Here is a 14463-nt window from a genome sequence, read left to right on the forward strand (position 1 = left end):
GATCGAACATATTGGGTAAGTGATTGTAAGTGCAAATGACATTAGTGAGTTTGTGCATCTATGCTCGTTTTGTTTTTGTAAGCCATAACGAGTCATGTAGTCAGATGTTCAAGATCCGGAGCGAGGCTTGTCGACACAAGGGTATCCCCGTATCACCCCCCCTTTCCACCCCGCCAAACGCCGCCCCCATCTTGCCTCCGGAGCCGATAAACTATGTATGACAGCCATAAAAAGACTTGGCCGGAGAGTCGGGGAAGGTAGCAGTCAGTTTTGCGCGACCCAATTCTGGGGGAGAAATTGAAAGAGCGAGAAAGAGAGAGAGAGACCGACCGACCAAGGCCACGGGGGTCGAGCCACCACCCGCCTCCCCAAACCTGATGTCACTTCTCCTTTTACAGCTTCTCTCCCCGGGGGGGTGACAGGTGACGGCTCGGCTCGGCTCGTGTCTCGGCAAAAATCCTTCTCAGACATGGAAAAACCTTGCGGCCCAGTGCGCTTCGCAGGGCGGCCTTATCGATCTCGACTGAGTTTGACTCCATGGAAGGCTTCCAGTACGGCCTGGGAAATGGATGGAAAGCCGTCCCCTGACATTCCCTGCCTCCCCGTCACACGTCAGGAGGAAGCCTAACGGATAAACATGGAGCCGGCTGTGTACTGGACGGTGTGTGTGTGTGTGTGTGTGTGTGTGTGTATTACCAGACCATTGTACTTACTGTACAGCTATTGTACAAGCGTGTATGCTTTCCATTGTATGCCTGTATGTACAACAGGTGTGTGTGTATGTGTGTGTGTGTGTGTGTGTGTGTGTGTGTGTATGTGGAGGACGGATAGCTGCTGCGTACTGTGGTAATGTAACACCGCTGTTCTCCGGGCGGCACACATAGCTGTCGCCGGCCTTAAGATAGGTTTCGGGCCCGCTCGGCTAACCCCGCCCGCTAACCCCCCCGGACACGTTACACTGGTGTGAGCATTACAACTGCTGGGTAATGGGACACATGGCCGGGGGGATAGGGTGACACATCCAATCCTGCGGAGAACAACTCCGTTTGGCGTTGGGTTGCAGGAGAAAATGTTTCCAGCGCTCCCGGATCACATGGGGTCTCTCTCTCGGCGAGGGCTCGCTTGGTCGGCTTTCTGTTCCGGATCTGGAAGGTATGTACGCGATGCAAGACGGGAACCATCGCCACCATCACCATCGGCCTCAGTGGTGGGGGTGGGATTCCTGATGGTCGAACACAATACCCCCAATAGATTATACACCTGGGGAGTTCGTAAAGAGATACATCAGGGTTGTCAAACGTATGTCCGCAGGCTGATGCGGACTGCAGAGGGGTCCAGTGAGGCCGGCTGGAGGATTTGAAGGCACCGGAGGCTTTGGCATCAACACGGCCACTCGCTCGCTGCTGCTAGTCCGCCCTGCCTCCTCGTTACCTTATGGAACAAAACGAAACAAAAAAAAACCAAACGGGGACGCTCTCTCAGTCATTCTCTTACCTGAAATTAGGCAAATACGCGAGGCAGCGTCTCAAAAGCGGAGTTATAGAAGCGGTACGTCTTGCGTCTTGATGTCGAGTGAAAATAAAAACGGGATCTTAGTTGTTTTAAATGCAGCTATAGCGCAAACTGTTTTTTTCCCTCTCAACTGTGTAAACCCATGAAACTCACTGTGATGGTGCTGTAGGGTTGCCAGTTCAGCGGGCTGAATGTATCGGTGAAATAACTCGGCCTTTGAGACGATGGAAAGTGCATTTCCATACTTTCACAGCAGCTAGGCTAGTTGTTTCCCCCTGAAGCCATTTGCTGCGCTAACACAGTGAGCACGGCCATTGTGTGTCACCCCTTTGTCCATCGCGTGGCATGAAGAACTGCCGTTTGACCATTCCGCCCAGTTGTATACCCCTGATATACATGATGAGAACAGAGCAGATCCAACACACACACACACACACGCACAAAACCCAGACTTTGAAGGAACCCATTTAATTATTTGGACGCGGCGCCCTCTGTCTGTTTAAACATGCAAGTGTGGCAACAGAAACTCAAAAGTCAAACCGATACCAGACTATGAAACAATAATGTTCATGAGCATTAACTTCATCGTAATAAATTTGTGAAATAATGAACGAGTGAATAAGCAACACACTTTAAATGTGTATGATCAAGCAGCACATCATTAGTAGTGACATTAGATAACACTCACAAGGCTTGAATGCCAATACCAATACCGTTTTTTTGAAAGCAGGGTCAACCCGCTAAAATAGGCGATCGACACCTTTCCTATTGCCAGGAGAAATTGCCTTTGTTTTTCTGGTGCGTCAGGTTTGACGGCAAGACCACAGCCTTTGTTACACAGAGCCGCCACCAATCCCCCTTTTTGGAGAAATATTTGACCATGTTTGGGTCTACAAACAACTAATCACCACTCCAAGAGGGGGAGATTCACCACGGGTGAGACAATTTAACATTGAACCAAACAATATTTACAGGGAAAACATAAACATAGTGTCCTCTCATAGTTATGGCAGTAAATGAGGGAGGAAAGGAGAGGGATGCAACCAGAGGGTGCTGGGGTGCATTCAAAGCGGGTGTTGGTGGTGTGTGTGTGTGTGTGTGTGTGTGTGTGTGTGTGTGTGTGTGTGTGTGTGTGTGTGTGTCATGAACTACTTGCATATTCATTTCCACTTACCTTTAAATATTTTGTAACTGGGTAGTGCATCCTTCACACACACACTGATATCTAATTAATTATTGTGGTTATAAATGCATATCTTTCTGCAGTACCCAAACCCAAATTGTTTGCCTACGTTCACATCAGGTGCATTGCCGTGTGTTGACACACTGAGATGTCTGATTCATTTCCTTATTATGAAAAAAGGAATTGTTTATTTTAACTAAAGCCGTCACCATGCCAGTAAAGGCTGTGTCTAAACATTTTTCAAGAAGCGGCGTCTGGGCGTCTCTCCACACACTCCCCCAGAGCCTGGAACTCTGCTTCTTCTGGGAATTGCATAATGCAGCAGTTCTTTTTTTAATATATTTTTTATTTTATTTTTTGAATAGGCACTTTTATTCAAGCACTGTGGTACATTTATCAGCAACCCTCGTGTCGATTACGCACATTTTAGTATTTTTAGTGTTTTTAGATCTTATAGAGCTTATTGTGCGTAATCACCGGGTGTCATGACATTTCACTGCATGTATGTATGACATTATGTATATGTATGTGACAAATAACCTCTTGACCGCTCTTCCCCAAGAGGTTTGGTCATGAAACAAAGCAGCGGCGTGGGTAGAAAGGGTTAAATCCCCCGGATGGCCTGAAGACACTAAGAGGAGCTCCCTAGGCTGACGAAAAAAACTGGACCCCTCGTGGTTAACCAGCAGAGACTAAAGCATTAAAGGTGGAATGTGCATTTTAGATACACATCCTGGAGCAGAACCGTGAACGGCGGGACTTTTACTTTCCCAAATCGCCAATCACAGCGGGAACACATATGGTATTGGAAACACCGCGGGGGGCTCGTGTGTCTATTCACGGCCTCAGTGTCCCGCAGGCAAATTCATATTGTAGATCAGTCTGAACCGATGCCACTCGCTTTAGGCGGCAGCCTGTCCGGTGACTTCCAAACGGAGAGCATTATCTCGGCCACACATTTCCATTTTTTTTTACAAAAATACAATCACACAGTTTAGAAACCCCGCACTGACTTTTACTTTTCTTTTCGTAAATACTTTCTCGAGCTTAAATCATGGCGCGGGCCGTCGCCGGTGCGGAAACCCAAGGTCCCACCAAATCAAACACATTCCTGTTTTGTTCTGTCACTGCAGGGGACGTCTGTATATTTGATCGATGCAGAATCCAAAATAAGCCTGCGTGGTCCAAACCTCTACATCCTTTGTCCTCCGTCCCTTCGTCTCTGTCTTGTGTTTCTGGTAAACGGCGTTCCCAATACTGAAGCCTTCTACCGGCCGCTGTGTCAGTGTTTGGGTCCACTTGCCCAGTGTTTCCCAACCTTTTTTTTTTTTTTTTTTTTGAACGTGACAAGACTTTTTACAATGTCATGATCCCAGAGGGCACACGGCTATTCTGTTAACCGCTCAAGATCACAAACCCACAGGATAAATTAAGTCCAAGGCAAAAAAAATAAAACATCCAGGCATTTGACGTAATTCACATTGAATGCGACTGATTTACTCTTTGCATTCCACCAAAAAAATTAATTTTGACGAACATAAATGATTCTCGGTAGAATTCCGTTCACAACTCAGAGTCAAACCCACTCTTCTGACTCTCGGTCATTGTTCAGGAAGTCCTCCCTGGCTCACTGTGCGTTTCACCAACGGAATCAAATGGACAAAGAGTTGGAGAATTGTCAAAGTCAAAGAATTTTATTATCAAATGCAACTAAGGTAGATGGCATTGAAAAGATATTCATTCAATTGTTAAAAAATATTCCGCGAATGAGGGCAACACTAGCAAAAACATGGCAAGGATAGAAAAAAAGATATACATAAACTTTTGTTGTTGCAGGCAGCAATGCACGGGGGTCCAGGTTAGTTGTGTTAATTACGGATTACATTTTTTTTGAGTTCCCATGAAATGTAGCATCACTTCATACTGACACGAATTCCAAATTTCCGAGTTGTCACGGAATTCAGCATCAATTCTGGTCTATAAAGTCGGTGATTGTGTATTTTACCAAGTAATCGTGCAGTACAGACATTGTCGCCATTACTGTAACGTCCTGCTTAGGCTGAGCGCCGTCATTTGTACGGTTTAAAGTGCTGCTGATGTTTGAGTTGTATTGATCCTTGCATTAGAATCAATTTGAATGTTGACATGTGTGGTCTTCGTCATTAATGTCTAATGTTTCCTGACCCCCCCCCCCCACACACACACACACTCTTCATGCATATATGCTTGTTTGTCAAACAAGCTGATGTTATCATACCGACTATTTCTAACAGTTCCTCCTCTGGGAGATGCATGTCTGTTACGGACACGGTCCGGTGAACCCAAACGCAGGACACAGAGGCTCAGGAGTACGTGCAAGGTTTAATGTAAAACAGACAGGGGTCAAAACCAGGGTAACAGTCAAACAGGAAAACTTATCGGCAGGGAACCAAGGTCCAGGGGCAGAGGCAGGGAATCAGGCAGGGAATCAGGGTCCCTAAACAGGCATGGAATCAGGGTCCCAAAACAGGCAGGGAATCGGGGTCCCGGAACAGGCAGGCAATCAGGGTCCGGAAACAGGCAGGGAATCCGGATCGTAGCAAGGACCAAGAATGCAATACGCACAGAGACACAACGATCTGACCGAGTCAGAGTGAATGGGGAACGGGTTAAATACAAGAGGAGTGACGAGGGAGGTGAAGAGAGGTGGTGACTGGGGACAGGTGTGCAGTGGCAGGGATGTGAAACCAGAGACAGCCAGAGGGAGCTAGAGAGAGACAGAGGGAGACAGATAACAAGCGAGAGCAGGGCAGGGTCATGACAATGCTAGTGTTTAGGACTGACACCTTTGACTTAGGTAGAGCTATCGTGTTCTACGTACATGTGAGACGCACATTGTTATCCTGATGGCGGGTTGTCAGGCTCTTTATTGTGTACGATTGGTCTTCTGTCAATGATTCGACTTGCTCTTCTCAGAGATGGAGTTTCATTCCCACTGTCATGTCAGCGATGTAGCATTCTAGCAATTCCCTGTCTTCTCCACGAACATTCACCATTTTGGTTCGTAACGCCATCTTCATGACTTTGACATGGATTTCTTCAACCTGAAAATGACATCCATGGTATTGACACTTATTATGGAAAGATGTAGAGCTGCAATTATGAGTAATTATATTATTTATAGAGATGGAAAAATACATGGGAATATAACGTGTCACGTACATTTCTTTGTGGTCCGAGGAATGCGACGTGGGTTTTAGTTCAAAACTTGGACATTTATGCATAAACCACAATTCAGTCCCTTCCATCTGCAAACTGCCCGTTACCACCACCTCAACACTCCAAAGTGTAGCCTACATATCATACAAAGAATAGAAACAAAAACGAATGTAATTCATGATCTATATTTTTTGTAGCGTGTAGCTCTTGTTTTAACTCACTGTGGTGCCTGTCAGAATAGACTTGTAGATGATACATGACGTCTCAGCGTTGGTGATCAAGACTGTGATACGCGTTGTGGACGACGGTGTAGCGGTGATCCACTGTGTTCTCCTCTCTGCTCAGACGGTTGATGAACTACTTGTTACTTTGGGGGTTCGTGTCTTCATTTCCCTTGTGTGCCGCGTCGCGCAATGATGAGGCAGTGACAGACATGTGACCGTTTGCGCGTAGTCGGGCGGATGGAGTGACGGAATGACACGGTGACCGTTCTCTGTGATTCCGAGTTCTGGTGACGCGCAGCATGACTACCATCACGAGTTACAATTCTCTGAGTGACACGGAACGCATCATCGGCTCCTACACTAAGGAGGGACATGGCACCGGGTTAGATGCAAACAGAATGCGTTTATTTACAAAAAAAAGCAATAGAGATAACATATCACACTCAAAGCTGGGTCTTGTTTCAGGTCGTCTCCACCCAGTGCAAATCCTACGCACAGCAACCACTACAGGCTGATGGAGTCTGCACTGCGTACCTCGCAGCACGCAAATGCCCTCCCGGAGCCACAATCTGCACATACAGTATATAACGAATTACATGATGATGTCACAAAGCTCCCCGCTCCACAAACACATCCCGCTTCACCACCACCACCACCACCACCGGAAGTTGTAGAACGTTGGCGTGTCAGCCACGCGTGAACTATGTCCTTGGGTGCGCCGGTTGCCTTGCGCCATACACTTTTGGCCGAAAAAATGCCAAGGAGAAAAATTATATTAAAAATCCGAACGAAATACTACTACTAATAATGAAACACTCACCGCAGCTCCAGGGAATGTGAAAGTGTGTCACAGCCACAGCCGTGCCTTACTGTCCCCTGGTCTCCTTATGTGTCTCTCCTCCCTTTCCCTCTTGTATCTAGTATGTCCACGTCTATACCTCACAGTGGAGTGTGGGCGTGGCTCCTGGTTCCAGGCCTGGATGGCAGAGCTGCTCCTTGTCACAATCATCACCACTCTCCATAAGAAGCCCGGCTCCTCACCCAGACCTCGTCTGATCATACCGTCACCTAGCGTGGTGTTCTCCAGACTGCTCGCCGTTGGAGTCACATGTATTTGTTGCTCCTTGCCTCGACTGACCCTGTCCGTTTACTCCAGAAAACCTGCCTGCCTGCCTGCCTGCCTGCCTGCCTGCCTACCTCACCGCCGGCCTGTGCCTTCAGCCCGTCCGCCTGGACCCCAATCGCCCTTTATTCCATTCTCACATCATCTTGTTCCCCCCTTGTAAATAAACATTCTATTTTTTTTTTATAATTATTATTATTATTTTTTAAATTATATATAAAAAAAATAAATAAAAAAAAAGTAAATAAATCTTCTATACTTCCCCCGTGGTGTGTGCTGTGTCTGGGTCCTATCTGCCTCGTTCATGACAAAATGGGGAATATATAATATGTATCCTGATGGTTGTAGACAGAGCGAGTGTATGACTGGGCAATAAGAATAGGAATATTGAATAATATAATATAAAGTGGAGGTGTGCCGATGATTACTTTTTTGGCAGATATGCCAAACTTTGTGAGTCTCCTCAGGAAGTATAGGCGCTTTTGGGCAGTTTTTTACTGTCGAGTGCGCTTGCCGGTACGAGGTGAGGTCCTTTTTGACTAACACACCGAGGACCTTGCAGGAGACTCTCCACTTCAGCTCCATCGACGTGAATGGGGGTATGACCCCTCCCCGGCCGCTTCCTGAAGTCCAAGATCATCTCCTTAGTCTTGCAGACGTTGAGAGAGAGAGAGGCTGTTGTTCTGGCATGTTGCCAAGACGCTGACCTCCTCTCTGTAGGCGGTCTCATCATTGTTGGAGATGAGACCCAGGATGGTGGTGTCGCCCGCAAACTTGAGGATGACGTTGGAGCTGCGCGTGGCCACACAGTCATACGTGAACAGGGCGTCCAGGAGGTGACTGATTACGCAGCCCAGAGGGGGTCCGGTGAGCAGGGTCACTACAGAGTATGTGAGGTTTTCCATTCTCATCACCTGGAGTCTGCCCTTCAGGAAGTCCAGGATCCAGTTGCAAAGGGGAGGGAACCAAGCGTGGGAACCAGCTTAGCAGGCACAATAGTGTTGTACGCCGAGATGTAATCTACAAACAGCACCCTCACGTATGTGTTGCCCTTATCCAGGTGGGAGGGGGTGGTGTGTACTGTCATGGCGATGGCATCGTCTGTAGATCTGTTGGGGTGGTATACAAATTGAAGGGGGTCCAAGTTTGTCAGGAAGGATGGAGCAGGTGTAGTTTCTGACTAGCCGCTGGAAGCACTTCCTGATAATGGCGGCCGGGGCCACCGGGCGGTAGTCATATAGGCCGGTGATGGAGGGTTTCTTTGGCATGGGGACAATGGTGGTCCGTTTGAAGCAAGCGGAAACTGCACACTGGTTCAGGGAGAGGTTGAATATAGAGGTGAATACCACCGCTCCGAATTGCACGACTCTTTTACTCTTCAATTGCAGAATCTCAAAAAAAGAGTCAAACTTTTCACCACTACAAATAGTTCTGACTTTCGGTGTGACACTTCAGCTTGTTCCGATGCACACAGAGCTGCTATTCTGGCCGAAACTGATGAATCAGATGAAGTAGTACAGACTTGCAATTTTGATCTCGCAACACAAGAGCTAGCTGCCATTATTCACGCCACAGTGGTTCAAAAACACTGCTCTAGCCTACTCGCTTCAGCTTGTCACAGGCAAAGGTACAGTTCACCCCAATACTATATTGAGCCGTCAGTGACTATTTTGTGCGACGATTCCCGACAAATAAACAGGGCCGGTGTGAGGGAAAACTATAAAATACATAATGAAACAGATGCCTGAGTCACCTTCCAGGGATGACTATACCGCAGCTGGAGATCTGGGATTTAGTTCAGTTCCATGTCATTTGTTTTCCATGTGATCTTTTCATTTCCTTGAGACACACATTTTTAGAGGAAATGATCTGATTGTTTGTAGGTGAACGTCTTTAACCCTTCTTTTCATCGTATTGACTTCAGTTATTTATAGCTAACTGTTGTTAATTAATCATTATAAAGGGCTTGATAAATTAGACTTCTAAATATTGCTGCACAATTAAGTGAGGTCAAAGCCTGGGTTCAGCACCGCGGCTTGCAGGTATTCAGTGCCTTGCTCAAAGGCACTTCGGCAGGGCAGACGCATAACAATGTAGCGGTTGAAAGTGGCTGTGGTTGTATATCTCCACTTCCCCTGATACCGATTCAAATGTGATCAAGATGTTATGTATCATGATGAAATTTTGACATAGAGGATAATTAAGAGCGTTGGTCACAGGGGGGCGCTCCTGTCATCAAGTAAAAGAAAAAGGAAAAAACTTAAAAAAAAAAAAAAGAAATCCCAAAACTATGACCACAGTAACTGGCACATGAAGACAATTCTTAGAAAGGGATTAATCATATGTTTGGTCATCGGAATCTCGATTTCTTCTTTTTTTTCTTGAAAGTGTAAATTACCTGGAAAAGGCTGTTGAAAGCATATCCTGCCTCGTTTAAATTCTACGTTTAAGTCTTAATATAATATAAAGTTGTGTGTTATAATATATAACATATGTGTTTTAATATAAAGAATTGCGTTAAGAGAATGAAAATGACACATTTCCATAACAATATCCCGTTTTGACGTGGCTTCCTGAATAAAGGAGGGTTTTTTTTAAGCGACTTTATTTATTACTTATTAATAAATAAACTACTTATTACTTATTACTTCATTTCCAGAATGAAATATTTCAGGACATTAATGAAAAGTTTCTTTTTTTTTTAATGTAATTATTAGTAATGAGCAATTAGAATAGTAGAATACATTTGATCAGATTTTGAGACAGCACATCCTGACTTGGTGTTACAAAGTTGGAATCCAGTTGTCTTCGCAACAGTGGAAACGACAGGACACACTTCTTGTTTTAGGGTTCCTGACGATGTTTGAGGCTTTTTCTTTCCTTCTATTTTTTACTTGTGTTCTTGCCGTGTGGTCTGTGGGGATATCCCATCGCATAGAAATTCAGGGGTATAGTATTAACTGTTTAATGTACCACATGCTATAATACATTTTGCATTGGATTTATCACCCAACGAAACAGAATGTTTTTTTAAAGGTGTATTCAATTCAAGAGGTTTATTCGTCACATACATATACACACTTCCATAGATAGGTGCTATACAAATAAAAAAATAAATCAAGAAAAAGCAAGAATAACTGGCAATATACACCAACCTATAATTAACTAGAGGAACATGGGAAGTAGGGAACATTTCAATATACAATAACCTAACCATAAACAATGACATAAACCTAACGATAAAAATAAAAAATAAAAAACTATGAACAAATGAAATGGTAAAGTAAATCAAATAATTTGTCAAAATACCTACTATTTATAATCATTTTTTAAATGAAAAGTTCAAATCAGGTATGCCACGATAATATTCTTCTAACGGCTGCGATAACCCCCAAAGAAAAAGTCAAAGGCATGGCTTATGAATTTGTGGAAAATCACTGTCGCTCATACTGATACTTCTATTGAAACAGAAATACAGGGAAATCCCAAAATATCTACACGATCTTTGGGTATATATAGGATAAAAGTCTTGACTGAAAATCATGGATACGGCAAGTTTTTTCCTGGAGGTCACACATTCACCAAAAGAGACACTCCTTGCCATGAACGCTCTGATTGGTGAGGAATGAGCTCTTGAATGAGTGTGTGTGTGTGTGTGTGTGTGCGTGTGCGTGTGTGTGTGTGTGTGCGTGTGTGTGTGTGTGCGTGTGCGTTTGACTGATCTCGCCTCATTCTAGTCGTATGGCTTATGGACAGGGGGGCCCACGAGGCAGCTTCTCCAGTCAGATGAGTTCGGGATAGATTTACTATGGATCTAGATGTAGTTTCGATGCTACACTCGATCCACGATCAGTGGGTAAATACACCAAAACGTCACGCTTTATTTAGAAGCGTGCTATTTAACTGGGGATAAGCTCTAGTTGGACTTTATTTGTTGGTACATTGTTGGTACAGTTAGCCAGACATACTAATCCCGAGGTGCCCGTGGTTGGCCCTCGTCCCGGTGGCGGGCTCGGCCGTGGGGTCGCGCCTCGGTGGGCACACGGCGCCGGCGATCGGGGGCTCGCGGGTCCGAACCTGCTCCCACGCCGCCCTGGTGGGCGATCAACGGCGACATCTGCGAAAATAATTGCAATCTAAAGGCTGCTTTTAGCTGCGCTGGCGTGTCGTGTCACCCGGACTATTCTCAACGTGCTTATTTCGGCCGCGGGGTGAGGGTGAGACCGTGCCCACCTGCTGAGGAGAGAGAGAGAGAGAGAGAGAGGGGGAGAGAGAGGGAGCGGAGGGAGGGTGGGGAAGGGAGGCACCCCCGATCGGACCCGGTTGCGCCGTGGTAACTCACCCGACTCTCGATCGTGTCCGGCAGTGCTCGCCGTCCCCTGCTTCATGGCCTCCCTGGTGCGCGGCGCTCCGCTGGCCGCGGGCGGGAGCCGCTCCCCGGCGCGGGACCCCGAGTTCAGTGCGTGCGTGCAGTGGAGCCACAGCCTGACGGACAAGATCCTCCTGGCCATCGAGGAGACGCACCGAGCCTGCATCGACATCACGGTAAGGAGGCATTTGAAACCTTCGATTTATTTATTTATTCGTTTATTTATTCATTCGTAAGCCCTTTATTCGGTAGTTTTTAACGCTCGCAACTCGGCCGGCAGCTTGTTGGAGTCTGTGTTCCATCCGCGCATGACGGTGAATGCTGCCGTTCTATCACCTCTATTGATCCTGAGGCGGAGAATAATAATTTTATTTAAAAAAAGCCCCGATGTTATCATAATAAACAGTTTTATAACTATTTTATAATTACTTGTCACCTTGAAAACATGACACACTGCACCGATGGTGATTGTGATTATCACTTATGGCGATGATAAATACGCCGCTTCGAATCCAGTTGACCCTCAATCATATTTCATTGCATCCTAAATAACCTGAGTTTAATAACATTATTATTGACCATTTTTGGACCATAGTTTAACAGTCTTGCGTCGCAGCATATTCCACACGGCTACAGTCTCAACATAGAAAACAAGTATATCCAAAGGCCAATCCGCAAGAGTATTTGGTGAAAGAAAAGATCAACCCTCGATGATCGCCACTGACTTTATTTAACTGTCACTTTATGAGGAACGGCCGTTCGAGCCGTTATGCGTGTGCGTATGCGGTTGCCGTCGGTAGCTGCGGTCAGTGAACTGTGGATTTTGATGAATGGAAAACAACAACAGCAGCATCCTCACCACCCCGCGCGACCAAGAAAACAAAACCGCACTTTTGAATACGGCTCCGGGACTTGGAATGTGTAATCCACCCAACTCAGAATATCTTAAGGATTGCCACTCTAACGGCCCATTTGGTGATTATTTGATGCAGCACTCGATATCTTATCCACGGAGTTGTTCCGGAAGGTTTTTCAGCAAATCTAACTGATTCACTTTTGACAGAAGTTATGTATGACGTCACATGTCGTCAACTGAGGTTCACCTTGAAACAGAATGGGATTCATCAAAGACAACCTAACTGACACCTTTGGATGGAGATTTTGGATGCACCCTATTAAATGAATCACCTGTAATATAATAACATATTTATATGAATGTGTTCGTATCAGACCCCGCAGAGGGTTTAAGCAGCGCTGAACCGAGTGAGAATAAGAAAGGAAGACTGTATTTTGTTGCTTGTATTGAAATTCCTTGTGTGTGTGTGTGTGTTCCCCATCGAACAGACTTTGCAATTCAACTCGTCAGACAACGCCAAGTTTGGTGTCATGGCAGAAAACATCGGCATCCCATCTCCGCCTGTTCTCAAAGTCATATCGGACAGCTTCCCTTTGGTAAGAAATGCCTCTCGGGTTAAAACGACGACGGAAAGGAAATGTATTGGGTGAAGGCACAAACAGGGCCTGAACTCCGGCTTTTTTTGCAGGAGACCAGCTTCAAACAGATGATGGAGGGATTTCAGATGCATCAGGCTTTACTGAGCAGCGTCCTGCCTCACCTGAAGGAGCAGGGGAGGATGACCGAGCTGCTGGCGGACACCAGAGACCTCCTCATCCAGATACGCAGGGTAGGAGATAGATGGATAGACAGATAGATAGACAGACAGACAGACAGACAGACAGACAGACAGACAGACAGATAGACAGATAGATAGATATATGGATGGATGATAGATAGATAGATGGATAAGATAGACAGACACAGATAGATAGACAGATAGATAGATAGATCGATAGATAGATAAATGGATGGATGGATGGATAAGATAGACAGACAGACAGAGACAGAGACAGACAGACAGATAAATAGATAGATAGATGGATAGATGGATAAATGGATGGATAAGATAGATAGTAGATAGATAGACAGACAGATAGATTGATGGAAAGTTTTCTATACACCCCAAAATCCGACTCTGGTTTAGACATGGCTGCAATTTCAATTGTGTGTTGTGTAGATGTGGAAAATGGTCCAACCGGAGGCCGACGTCCAGCTCACGCCCCCCGCGCTGGAGCTGCGTCTCCCTGGGGAGTACGACGTCCAGGTGGCGACGCATCTGACCCTGGTGCAGCTCTGGTCCTTCAGCCAGGACGTGGTGCGCTGCCTGAGGAACATCGCCCAGGACGACGAGAGCTGATCCCCAGCTGACACTAAAGTTAAAAATGTTATGCCGTTTATTTATTATTTAAAGCTATTTATTTATATATAGATATACTGTGTATATATATATATATATATATATATATATATACTGTATATCAAGAAATATATATTAATCTATTTATTTTGTATCATTTTGCTCAACAGTTTCTGTAGAGGTACACTGATGTCTACTGCTAGCAATAAATGCACAATATGGAAGGAAAAAAGCGGATCAGAGATCAACTAACATCATTATGGAATCGCCTATTACGCTTCTTTTTTTTTAAATCTCCAACACGTGGGCTTTCTAATCCACTGGTACAGTTCCGGTTCGTCTAGTCAGTGTATTTTTGTTTTAATTATTTATGTTTTTTTTCCATTATGAAGCCTGAAAAGGTAAAAAAAAAAAAAAAAGACCAAATTAAAAGTTTTATTTTATATGGTATTATTATTATTATTATGATTATTCTTATTTGAATTTCAGAATGTCACTGTGCTGTCTTTTAATAAAAAAAAAAAAAATCCCCTCAAAAGATGTTATGTATACTGTATTTTGGCCAATGGAGGTTGAGAAGGACACACTGCGACTTAAAA

General features: G+C 45.1%; 1 protein-coding gene across 1 annotated transcript; it reads left to right on the forward strand.

Annotated features, from left to right (window-relative positions):
* Nucleotides 1-613: 613 nt before the first annotated feature.
* Nucleotides 614-13928, forward strand: csf3b (colony stimulating factor 3 (granulocyte) b). The gene is made up of 5 exons (XM_080021108.1): nt 614-661; nt 11607-11785; nt 12954-13061; nt 13154-13294; nt 13685-13928. The coding sequence occupies exons 2-5, from the start codon at nt 11627-11629 to the stop codon at nt 13862-13864; spliced, it is 588 nt and encodes a 195-aa protein (XP_079877234.1). The 5' UTR covers nt 614-661; nt 11607-11626; the 3' UTR covers nt 13865-13928.
* Nucleotides 13929-14463: the final 535 nt, after the last annotated feature.

Source organism: Zeus faber, assembly GCF_960531495.2.
Source record: "Zeus faber genome assembly, chromosome: 20".
NCBI lineage: Eukaryota > Metazoa > Chordata > Actinopteri > Zeiformes > Zeidae > Zeus > Zeus faber.

Bases quoted from the DNA above. Each gene is read 5' to 3' on its own strand.
- csf3b (XM_080021108.1), top strand. From the start codon at position 11,627: ATGGCCTCCCTGGTGCGCGGCGCTCCGCTGGCCGCGGGCGGGAGCCGC. The intron at 13,062-13,153 runs GTAAGAAATGCC...CTTTTTTTGCAG, and splicing joins TATCGGACAGCTTCCCTTTG to GAGACCAGCTTCAAACAGAT. The intron at 13,295-13,684 runs GTAGGAGATAGA...TGTGTTGTGTAG, and splicing joins TCCTCATCCAGATACGCAGG to ATGTGGAAAATGGTCCAACC.